Source organism: Monodelphis domestica, chromosome 5 (genome assembly GCF_027887165.1).
Source record: "Monodelphis domestica isolate mMonDom1 chromosome 5, mMonDom1.pri, whole genome shotgun sequence".
NCBI lineage: Eukaryota > Metazoa > Chordata > Mammalia > Didelphimorphia > Didelphidae > Monodelphis > Monodelphis domestica.
Genome location: NC_077231.1, coordinates 98,772,215 through 98,784,101, shown reverse-complemented (window position 1 = coordinate 98,784,101; position 11,887 = coordinate 98,772,215). Strand labels below are relative to the sequence as shown.

The following is an 11,887-nucleotide window of genomic DNA, read 5'->3' as shown; positions in this document are numbered from 1 at the left end:
ATTGGGATCCAGGGTCCGGCAGGCCAGTGGACCCCGCCTCCTTTCCTCGGGATCCGTCCCCCTGCCTCCCGGAGATTCCCGAATTTCGCCGATCCCTTCCTCACAGCCTGGTTGGCTCCGGCTCGGGCCCTACTGGCTAGAAAAAACGGAGATTGCCGAAGGGCTTGGGTCTCGCCCCCTCCCCTCGGCCCCGCCTCTCCCCAGCGGCCAGTCAGCTCTCTCCTGCTACCTAGCCCCTCCCCCAAATAAATAGCCTTTCCCCGCCCCCTCCCCCCTTCGGGATCCCGGGCCCGCCCCACTCCTTTCCTTGGGTCGGGAGCCCTCGAGAGGTGTGTCTGTGTCTGGCTCTTCGGGTGCGAGGGTTTGCGTGAGTGTGTGTAAGCGAGAGACTGAGAGACAGACGAGACACCGGGAGCGCGGGAGAGCCGGGGCGCGCGCGCTCTCCGACGTGAGCCGCGAGACATCGAGGGCCATAGTGAGAGCGAGGCTAAGGCTGAGAGCGAGGCTACCGGGAGCCCGGCTAGGGGAGGCCAGGGGCCAGCCCACCGCGCACGCGCACGCGTCCCCGCCGGCTTGTGCGTGAGTGTGTGTGTGTGTGTGTGTGTGTGTGTGTGTGTGCTGCCTCCTCGGGGAGTCGCTCGCTCGCGCGCGCGCGCGCGCGGGGGGCGGGGCCGCCGGGAGCCCGTGAGTCGCGACAGTCGCGCGGCCGGTGGCGGGGTGCGGTGCGGAGAGGCGTGTGTGAGGGCGCGAGAGGCGGCGGCCTGTCGCGCGTGGCCCGGAGCGGCGGAGGAGGCGAGGCGGGGCTGGCGGGCGGGCGGATGGCGGAAGGGGCCCAGGCTCAGCCGCGGCCGCCGCAGCCGCCGCCCCCGCAGCCCCCCGCGCAGTCCGGCCCCTCGCGGGGCATCAAGCGGGAGTCCGAGCTGGAGCCGCCGCCACCGCCGCCGCCGCCGCCGCCCCCACTGCCCGCGGGCCCTGGCCCTGCCGACCCGGGCCCGGGCAAGCGGCTGCGCACAGATGAGGGCGCGGAGGGCGCGGGGGCACCGGCCCAGGCGCGGCCCAACGAGGGGGCGGCAGCGGTCGGGGCGGGAGCCGGAGCCGGAGCCGGAGGCGGTGCCTTGCAGGTAGGTGAGCGGGGCGGGGCGGGGCGGGGCGGGGCGCGTTCCGAGGGGCGGGGCCAGCAGGAGTGCAGTGTGAGGGGAAGTAAGGGGTGCGTTCTTTGGGGAAGAGACTGCTACCTTTGGAGTCGCTCATCTGGAAAGAGCGGCCTCTTTGGGGGGGATACTTCGTTTGGAAGGTGGTCACCCACAGATCTATATGGCAAGCAAGCTGTGGAGGAAGGGGTGCTAGCTTAGGAGGTGCAGCACTCCGAGAGGGACACCTGGTGTGAAAAATGGAATCTTTGGATTTTGGAGGGAGGGCTAGTTGGGCAAGGGCAGGAAGACATTTATTTAGGGGACACCGGCTTTGTTTGGGGACAGGTTACTTTAGGGTCGTAGAAGTTGGGGCTCCTAAATTATGTAGGGAAGGCTAGTTTGGTGTTAGTTGATGTTAACTTTGAGGGACATTCATTTGAAGGACCAGTTAGAGAACTTTTTAGAGAAAGGAATATCTGGTTTTGGGACAGGTGGGGAATACCTTGTTGGAGATGGAACACTGAGATTTTGGAGCTTGAGGGAGGGCAGTGATGGATTTGGGGGGCACTTGTTTTGGGGGAGTTATGGTGCCAACTTATGTGGTGAAAGGCACATCTGGTTTTGGAGCTGGGACACCAAAGTTTTTAGAGGGAAGAGCTATTTTTTGAAGGGGGGATGTTTGATTCTGGTGTCTCATTTTTGAAAAAATATTTTGGAGAGTGCTCAAATTTTCGAGACTACTTTCTTGAAGGCACCCATTTGGGGGGGAGGGGTAACTTAATGATGGTAATCTGGAAGGGAGTTCCCAATTTGGAGTTGGGGGACTGCTAGCTTTGAAAGTGAGTGGATGAAAAGCACTTAATTTTAGCACTTCCAGTATTGGAAAGGGAGGAGAAATGTTTTAGAAATGAATATTTTCATGATGTTTCAGGACATCTGGTCTAAGGAGTTGGAGGTATTGAAGGCTGGCTCTAGAGAACTGAATGTATATATTTTTTGTATGGTAGCTTCGGGATCATGGAGATACTAAAGGATGAAAGACAGGGGAGAATGAGGCCAGTGGGGGGGCCCCTTTTCTCATCTCCTTTGCTCTCGAGGAGAGAGCAATGGGAGTAAGTTTGGATTTGTTTGAGTGGGCAGATGAACTAAAAGCAGGAGGGAGAGGGGGGGAGGAGGAAGATTTGTTGTGTCTGTAAAGGCCTGGTTACCCTGGACTGGAGGATCTACATTGGAGGAGGGGGAATCTGGAAAATTAGCCCAGAGAAGGGGATGGAGAAGCAACTCCTAGAGAGTAGAAAGGGGATGTGGCTTAGGTTGTGGGTTAAATCAGTTGTGGGACTTTTTAGTAACAGTGGTGGCTTCAGCAACAGCAGAGTAGTAATGTGGTCACAACTCACTGAGTCTTTTTAACTTGGTGTAGCATATCTGCTGAGACTGAAGTGAGTGCCAAGAAGCATCCCCATTGTGCCATGCTTCTTGTATCCATTCCACTTGGATATGCAGCCAGGCAGAAACTCCTTTCCCCACTTTCTTGGCCTCAATCCTGAAAGGAAGTTTTCTGAACCTGAGGATTTTTGATTAGAGAAATTAGGTGTGGAAAAAATGGGAAATGTGGTGCTAGGTCTATGGCTTCTAGGAGGTCATGGTCTGAGGTCAAGAGCCAGAATCAGAGAATTTTGTGGTTGGAGAGGGGGATAGAGTTTCAGACTGGAAATGCTTCATCTACTGTGAGAGGTGAAGGGATGCTGCACACTATGTGTTCTCCAGTCATGCAGCCAGAAGTTGTTCAAACTGGTCAGTATTCCTTAGACGGTCGGGCAAACTTTAAACATTTTTTCTTCTTTGCTTCCTAGTTTTCAGAGCCCTTACAGGCTTCCTGGGCTACAGAAATGGCAGTGCCCTTGCATGGCATTTTTCTGCAGCATTCTTTACTCTCCTTTAGAGAGAAAAATTAACTTTTGAGCTTCAGTTTCTTCTGTAAAATGAAGGGCTTGAACTAGTTGTTTTCTAAGGTCCCTTTCAACTAGCTATATCTTCTTTTTTTTAAAGTCTTACCTTCCGTCTTAGAATCAATACTATGTATTGATTCCAAGACAGAGGAGTGGTAAGGACTAGGCAATGGAACTAATTGACTTGCCCAGAGTCACATAGCTAGGATGTGTCTGAGGCCAGATTTGAACCTAGGACCTCCGTCCCTAGACATGCTCCTTAATCCACTGAGCCACCCAGCTGCCCCCTAACAACATTTTCTATAGAAGGTAGTCTGTCCTGTTAATGTTGATTTAAGGTGGTTGACCCACTTGTCTCCTTACAGTGCTGTATGGGGTCCCAGGAGTTCCAGATAGAAGGCATTCTTCTTATTGAATTCTTTTGGTCTGCCTGTTTTGCTCTGACTGAACTTTAGAAGGAAGAAATACTAGAGGGAGACTGGAAATAAACTTGAAAGAATGCAGCAGGATTTCAGTCCCATTGTCAGAGGAGTCCCATTGTCAGTGTGAAAGCTGGATATTGACAGCTTATAACTTTGATCTGGAGCTAGTCTGTTAGTTTCAGTAGGACCCATTTCCTTTGGTCATTTGAAAAAAAATTTTTTTTCCTCCTCAACCTCATGGAATCTTCTCTCTCAACAAACTGGCTGAAGATCATAAAAGTTGTCAAAGACCCTGAGTGGAGGGTTGTAGGAGAAGCAGTTTGCATACCAAATCTAAGTCTTAGAGTGTTTTTCTCCTGCATTTTAAGATGATGCTTATTTACTTATTTTCCAGTTTCTAAGTGCTCTAGTTATTGTAGCCCAAAGGCATGTCAGTAATTGAGAGTTTGCCAGGGTAATGCTCTGTGCTAGGTGCTGGATAGAATACAAAGAGGTTTCTCTTTGTAATAGAAGCTCCTAGGGGATCTGTCTATACTGAATGGTAGAAAGAGAGAATCACTGAAATTTAGTGGAGGGGTAGATAGGTCTCTTGAGCCTCAGGTAGTTAGGTAAAGTTTTATGGAGAAGGAGAATTTGAACTATTGTCAAAGGAGAAATAGCTCAACAATTATACTTAAACCCCTGTGGCTCTTCTAGGTTCTTACTTTTCATTCTTATGATGATAATTGCAGTGTGTTTTATATATATATGTACATTTATATTTATACACATATGTATTTATTATAGTTTATTGCATTTTCACATAGATGGGAAGTTGCAGGGACAAGGATGGAATGAACACACTAAGTTTAGAATTAGGGGCGTTGGTTTCAGATTCTACTGTCACTATTCTTTCTAAGGCCTTGGTGTGCCAATTAACTTCTGTTCTTGAACACTTAACTTCTGTGTTAGAATTGATACTAATTTTGATACTAATTGATACTAATATTGAATCTAAGGCAGACGATTGATAAGCATTAGACAAATGGGGTTAAGTGACTTGCCCAGGGTCACATAGCTAGGAAGTACCATAAGGTCAGTTTTGAATCCAGATCTTCTTGACTCCAGGACTGGCATTCTATTCACTTAGCCACCTAGCTCCCCCCTCCCCCCTTCCCTCCCCAGTTATATTTTAATCCAGTTCTGGTACTACTGGGGAATGGTCTGCAGGCCTGGCTCTGGATACCTCTAGAGCAGGGGTCCCTAAACTTTTTACACAGTTCACTATCCCTCAGACCATTGGAGGGCTGGACTATAAAAAAACTATGAACAAATCTGTATACGGCTGTCTGGGATAGCGGAGATTGCAGTGCTGGCTGTGATGGGCCTGTCACACCTTGCACAGGCCCATCACTGCCACCACTATACTGGGCAGCAGTACACACAGTGTGGAATCCCCTCCCCCAGATCACAGCTCACCATGCTGACATCTTCCATGGTGCAGCCACATAATCCTTTGCAGGCGCCTCGTTCTCATTCAGTTACTCTCAGAACAAGGCTCCACACAAAGGATTTTGTCACCAGAAATAGTACTGTATGTGAGCGACACCTCCCTTTGTGGTATTGCCACATACAGTACTCCTCTGACCACCAATGAAAGAGGTGCCCCTTGTGGAAGTGTGGTGGGGGCCGGATAAATGGCCTCAGGGGGCCACAGTTTGGGGACCCCTACTCTAGAGCCATGCTGGTGAACCTAGAGCATGCAGAGAGACCTTTCTGTGGGCACCCATCCCCCACCAGAGTTAGTTACTAGACAGGGAAAAGGACTCAACAGAGCTGCTCCCTTCTTCCTTTCTTCCTCTCCTCTGTCCAGTAGCCCAATGGAAGCCTTACTCCCTCCCCCAAGTGGAGAGTTCAGGCCACTCCCCTCCTTTTCTCCCTCCCCTGACTGGGATAAGGGGGGTTGGTCTCTGGAGGGATGGGGCATGGCACAGGGTGGTTTCTGAAAGGTTTGCTGTCTCTGCTCTAGACCCTAAGTCTGGTGAAGCTGTGCCACATGTACAGAACCAGCATGTACAGAACCAGCACTGGGGGAGCTACTCCATTCCCCTTCTTCCCAGCACCTGAGGACATTTTTGGCATGTCCCACCCCTCTGTCCAGCCACCCAAAGCCAACCTTTTCTCCCTTACCTCTCTCTGGTTATGGGGAAGCTCACAGACAGTTTGAATTTGCCCTCTGGGTACTCAAACTTGTTAAAAGTTCAACAAAGCTGCTCTAAGAGCATGAGTGTATCTATGTTGGGGAATAGGGCATTTATCTCAGAGGTTCTTTTCTAGACTTCTTGTTATGTGGGTATATAGAACCAGAGAATCAGAATTGGAAGGGACCTTGGAGGTCCTCCAGTCCAATCTCCTTATTTGACACATGAAGAAATTGAGGCTGACACAGGTGAAGTGACTTGAACAGGATCACATAGCTAGGAAGAGTCTGAGACAGAACTTTAAGACGGGCCTTTCTGACACCAGTCTGAGTATTCACTTCCCTACCTACCTGCTTATGTAATACTATTTTTACATATTAGAGATTGGTCCTAGGGTTTCATTTATATAGGTAACTCCTGGGAGAGGAAACTCATTTTTATCAGTGCAGGTATTCTGGTGACTACCAGGCATTTATTATTATGCCCACTGTGTGTCAGGCACTGGCTTAAGTACAGTGATCCCTCATCTATCGGGGAGTTACATTTCAGAGACCCCCCACAATAGATGAAAATCTTTGAAGTAGTAGCATTATATTTATTTATTTTTAATATATATTTTAGGCTTTACAAACCCTTCCCACTCTCCTATAAACCTTTTCCACACTCTTATTAACCTTTCTCACACTCTTATAAACACTGAACCAATCAGTGCCCATGTTACAGAACACAGTGCTGTGGCTGATCACCTTTCATTCCAGCAGTCCATAGTGTACATGTATAATCTCATGTTGGCAATCTTGCACACATGGTAGTGGCATACTGCATTTCCATTGTGTACAGTACAGTATGCAGCTGCAAAATCCCATGCTATAGCAAAAACTCTGCGATACAGAATTAGATGTATATTTTTTAAAAACTCACCATACAGTGGAGCTACAATACGTGAACCATGATATATCCAGGGACAACTGTGCTGGGGATACAGAGACAGGCAAAAAGGCAGCTCTTGTCCCCAAGGAGCTCCCAGTTTGATAGGGAGACAGTAGGCAAACAACTATGTGGAAGTAAACCATGGACAGAACCAAAAGGAGATAATCAGCTGAGGGAAGGTACTAGTGTAAAGGGGGTTGTCGAAGGTGCGATTTTAGTTTGGATTTGGAGGAAGCCTGGGGACAGAGAATGAGAAGAAAATATTGTTTGAGGACCTAATCTCACCAAGTTTAGAGAGGTACCTTTTCTTTAATCAGTCCTCTGAGAGAGTTTCCTAGGGCCTTGAGAGGCTAAGTAATTTGTCTAGGATAACACAGCCAGTGTACACTTGAGGCAACACCTGAACTTAGGTCTTCCCGGCTTTAGTGACCATGCTTTATTGATTATGCCTCTCTGGTTTTTATGTTATAAAAGTTGACATTTATATTATGCCTTAAAGGTTTTTTTTTTTAATCTCAAATATGCTTTTTAAAAAAAAAACATTTTATTTAATTAACTGATTTAGAATATTTTCCCCTGGTTACATGGTTCATGTTCTTTCCCTCCCCTCCTTCCATCCCCCTCCTGTAGCCAATGAGCAGTTCCACTGGGTTTTACATGTGCCATTGATCAAGACCTATTTCCATATTATTGATATTTGCACAAGGGTGATCATTTAGAGTCTATATTCCCAATCATATCCCCATTAACCCATGTGATCAAGCAGTTTTTTGCCTTAAGGTTTACAGAGCTCTTTAAATACATTAATTCATTTGAAGGTTACATTTGCCCTGTAGGGGAAGTATTTCAGATATTTTAATCACTATTATACTGAAGTGGAAGCTGGGGTTCACAGGATTGTAGTGACTTGCCCGAAAGAACGTGAACCCAGGTCTCTGTGGAGAACTTGAACTATTCTCCTTTCCAAGGAGTATAAGATACTGTTGCTTGTAACCTGTTCAGTTTATCTTCCCTGAAATCTGTCAGGTGATTTTCCCTTGCATTTGTTTCTTATCCAGTCCACTTGGAATTTTTTATTTTTTATTTTTTTGGTTCCTGCATACTTTCTGGAGTTCTTTTTCCTAAGGACTAGTAATAAGATGGTCTTTGGTATCACAGTGCAGGACATAAAGTCCCATTGAGATCTATGGAGAAATCCTGAGAGATGAAGGCACCTTGATGAAATTTCCCTCCCTTCAGAATGATAATAATCATAGGGTTTAGAGCTTGAAGGAACCTAAGGGGGCATCACCTCATTTTGCAAAGGAGGAAATGAAGATCTAGGGTGTGTGAAGGGGATGAGGGAGGGGGAGATTAGTTAGGGGGTTGTGATTGACTAAAGGTCTTACAAATAGTAGGTAGGACAGTTAGATTTAAACTTGGGTTTTCTGACTCCAAATCCAGGGCTATTTCCAAGTACCACTTCACAGATTGAGGAAACTAAAAAACAATAGTAATAGTTATTTTTCTAAAGCATTGAGTAGAGTCATAGAATTCAGAGCTGTAGTTTCCAAAAATGTGGTATTGGGTTTTTGGACAGGGCAGGTGGGGTATCTAGGAAAGTCAGATTTACTGACCCTTTGGAGTAAATGTTTCTATAATGTAATTCAGGAGAGTTGAGAAAATCAATATTGTTTATGTTGTAATCTTAGGGATCAGGGATCAGAGTCTCCCTAGAGGAGGGCCAGATTAAGATCATAGCAAATCCAATAGCTAATATAGGAAAGCCTCCGAAAGAGGAATGGATGGAAGAGGGAATAAGAGCAATCATGGGGGTGTCATATGATATTTTCTACAGTAGAATTATGGAGTATAAGAAAGGAAAACACATCTTGAATAATTGAAAATTTTGGGAGAAATTGAATCACTCTTTAAAGGGGAAAATGTACTCAAAAAGCATTTTTAGGTATGTAATTCACTTCAAATTTGATTTATATTATAATCATAAATCCCTTCCTTAAGCACAATGACCTGTGGGATGCCTCTCCTCCCAACCCCCAATTTTGTATTCTTAGTGTCCAGAATGGAGTCTCTTACCCAGTAGGTCCTTAAGAAGTATTTGTTGAACTGAATGCAAACCAGGTAAATTAGGAACCTCTTTAGAGAAGTTTTAAAAGAGTTCTTAGCTTGATATAGGCAATTTAAACAAAACAAAAAATCTTCCCAGGGAAATATAAAATTTGATTTATGAAAAGGTTTAGTGAACTTATTTATTGAAGAAAGCCAAATACCCCAATGTTGTTAGAGCTTTTAGGGAAAACTTTTCTGCTATGATGGAGAGGAGTGATTCTAGGCTGTATTATGTTGCTCAGTATTTCTTTAACAGATGAATGTTTTTCTGCTTTAGATCAGCATCCCTGCCCTAGTTAGCCATCCCTGGAAACAGGGAAGAAGAAGAAGAAAGGGGAAGAAAGCATTTCAGCAAGACCAAGTAACACTTCAGGTCTCTTTTGCTCCTATGCCTCTGCCCAGGCAAAGGAGGGAGAAAGGGAGGTGTTTTTTTTTTTCTCTCTAGGGGGAGTTATTCCATTTCCTTTTTTTGTGGGAGATCTTTCCTTCTTTCTGGGTTTGAATGGGTAGAGCCTTTGGCTGTATGTTATCCTTGGTGGGTGGGCTTAAAACACAGTATATTTTCATGTTTTTTTTAATAACATTATGAATGACATCTTGCTAAACATTATGATCCTTTGATTCATTGAGGAATAACACAGTTTTGTAAATGGAGAAAATGAGGCACTGAAGTAGAAGTGATACCAAGCTTCATAAGAAATATAGTGAATGTAGAACTGAGAAAGTCTAGCTAAGGGCTAAAGTAGGTTTTGAATTAATTTCACTTAGTATGAGTGCTTTTTGAATTCTAGACAGTTAATCTGGGAGCACAAAGATCTAAGTTCAGGTGCCCTGTCCTGTAGTGCTTTGACTAGCCTTAACTAATTGGGAACAGTACAAATTGTGCTGTTTCTTCTAATCAGCTTTCTTAAGGGTAAGGGGAGTATGGCAGTGCTTATGATAGCAACTAACTGAGCAGATTTTTACCCTTATTCTCCACCTCAATTTCTATTTGCAGAGAGCTTTTCTTCATCTTTATCTTTTACATCAATGAAGATCTGATACAATCTTAGAATAGGGCCTCTTGCATTATAGTCTGCATGTGAACCTGTAAAACAGACCTAAAGATCAAGCTTCCCTGAGGAAAATCTGAAGAATAGCAGAAAATTGATAAAGAACTCTTGTGAGACTATATAGGAATCTAGCTCCATCCCTCTTGACTCTTATGAACCAAGCACAGGACAGTGGCAGAGCCTTCAGAAATCTGATGTCACTGTAGCAGCTTCTGTATCCAGAGTACAACTAAGTTAACATCTGACTCAGTTCTCCAATCAGGAATCTGTTGGGATTTTATACCTCAAGTTTGGAAATTATCATAGCTTCCTGATTTTTTTTCCTTGAAAAGAATAAGTATCCTACCTTACGAGGAACAGAAGAAAGTAGAGGTGACTAGGCTTTACCAACTCACTTTCTCCTCCCCTCCCAAATACCAGCAAACAAAACAGACTTTTGTGGTTAACACTGCTCATTTCTAGCCATTTTCACTTGATCAATGAACCTGGCTCTATATAGGTAATTTGGACAATGAGTATTAAAGTTTGCATGACAGGCTACTAAGTATATCTGGTAGATCCTCATGGAGATTCCAGGCAAAGAAGTCCCAAGATAGACCAACATATAATCAATAGAAATATGTGAAAACCTCATCACCCTTTGGGCTGGGAAAATGGAAGGGGGAAGAGAAGATGGGGTTCTGCAGGAAGAAAGGATTCAGGTCATAAGTCAAGAAATGAATAATATTAAGTATCATAGGGATGTTAAAAGAGCCTTCAAGTCAAAAGACCCAAGTTTGAATTCCAGTTCTACCACTTATGAGCTGACTGATCTTATTCAAGTCCTTTAACTTTAGATTTTCTGTCAGATGACATCCAAGGTCTCTCTCATCTCTATGATTCTATGAATAACTTGATTGTTAAAAATCTATTAAGTAACTAATGGGAAAAATAATAATAATTGAAACTTATATAGTTCTTTAAAGTTTAAATGAACTTTGATAGCATGAAGTAGATAGTTGAAATATTATTACCATTTTAGAGATGGGAAAAGTGAGGGACTGAATCTAAGAGACTTGCTCAAGATCACACAAGCTGTAAAGTGTTGGACACAGGTTCAAGCTGAGTTCTTCTAACTTCAACATCAACATACTTTCCCTTCCATCACACTTACGAGCATAAGTAATCAAAAAAATGTAAGAGCTGAAGAATCCAAGAATTTAGGATCAGTACCCACCCAGATACAAAACTTAGAAGCAGATTTCTTTTCTCTCAGGATTCCTTAACAAAGCTGAAGCTTTCTACATGAGATAATGAAGTGATTTGATGAATGGCAAATATCAGGCCTTGCTCTTGCAACTAATTTACCAATCCACTTTATCAACCCAAAATTATTGAAATATGTCCCAGGTTCATATGACAGACTTGATAGGATTTGTCCCAACCAATCCTGGTCCAAGCAGCTTTGCACAACCCTCCTAACAGGATCAGCACCATTCAAAAGGGATTATCCAAACTGATCAGAGATGGATTAGATAATGAAACCGTAGCCAAGTAAGCTGCCTGCTAGTATGGAGCCTAAGGGAGAGAAGAATAAGAAACTCAATGCTTCTAGGGGCTACTGTAACCATTAATACATCCTGAATTCCTCATCCCATCTGTTTCTTTATACTCTAGTTACTATGCCATCTTTTATGCCTCTTCTTCTGGGCCCATGTTTACACCTGAATAAAGACAATTATGCTTATAAACTGAGTAAAACAATATTGAAACAAACTTCACTTGTGCCTTTGTGAGTTCTGGAAATCATTAATATGCTTGTGATATTAAGTTGGAGAATTACCAGCAAAATCCTTTTTTACTCTATGGAGAATGATGAGTGGAATGCTTCTGTAGGTACTACAACCTAGAGGCCTAGGCCAGCTTTCTTTACATTCAGATAAATGTCAGCTCTGTAGTTCAGCTAGGTCTTCACATGTTAGCTTGATGGAGAAGCAGCAATGGCAAGGAGAATAGAACCCATAGGGGAAGCTGACTTTAATGAAGGCTAATACCTGGAATCATCTATTTGGAATTCTCTTCTAATTGTATATTCACAACATACATATGTAAAAAGCCTTCTCTGTGACCTTT

The 11,887-nt window shown here is 44.4% G+C and overlaps 1 protein-coding gene across 27 annotated transcripts in view; it reads left to right on the top strand.

The window, feature by feature from the left end:
* The first annotated feature begins 304 nt into the window (after nt 1-304).
* Nucleotides 305-11,887, top strand: part of RBFOX2 (RNA binding fox-1 homolog 2) — a 344,250-nt gene continuing 332,667 nt past the window's right edge. For 5 of the 27 annotated variants that reach the window (XM_056798851.1, XM_056798839.1, XM_056798834.1 and 2 more), the window contains exon 1: nt 307-1,121. In XM_056798851.1, coding sequence (XP_056654829.1) covers nt 819-1,121 — 303 coding nt within the window. In that variant the 5' untranslated portion in view covers nt 307-818. Of the gene's footprint in view, nt 1,122-11,887 lie in introns of all 27 variants that reach the window. The other 22 variants (XR_008912146.1, XM_056798848.1, XM_056798830.1 and 19 more) reach the window with 7 other exon arrangements.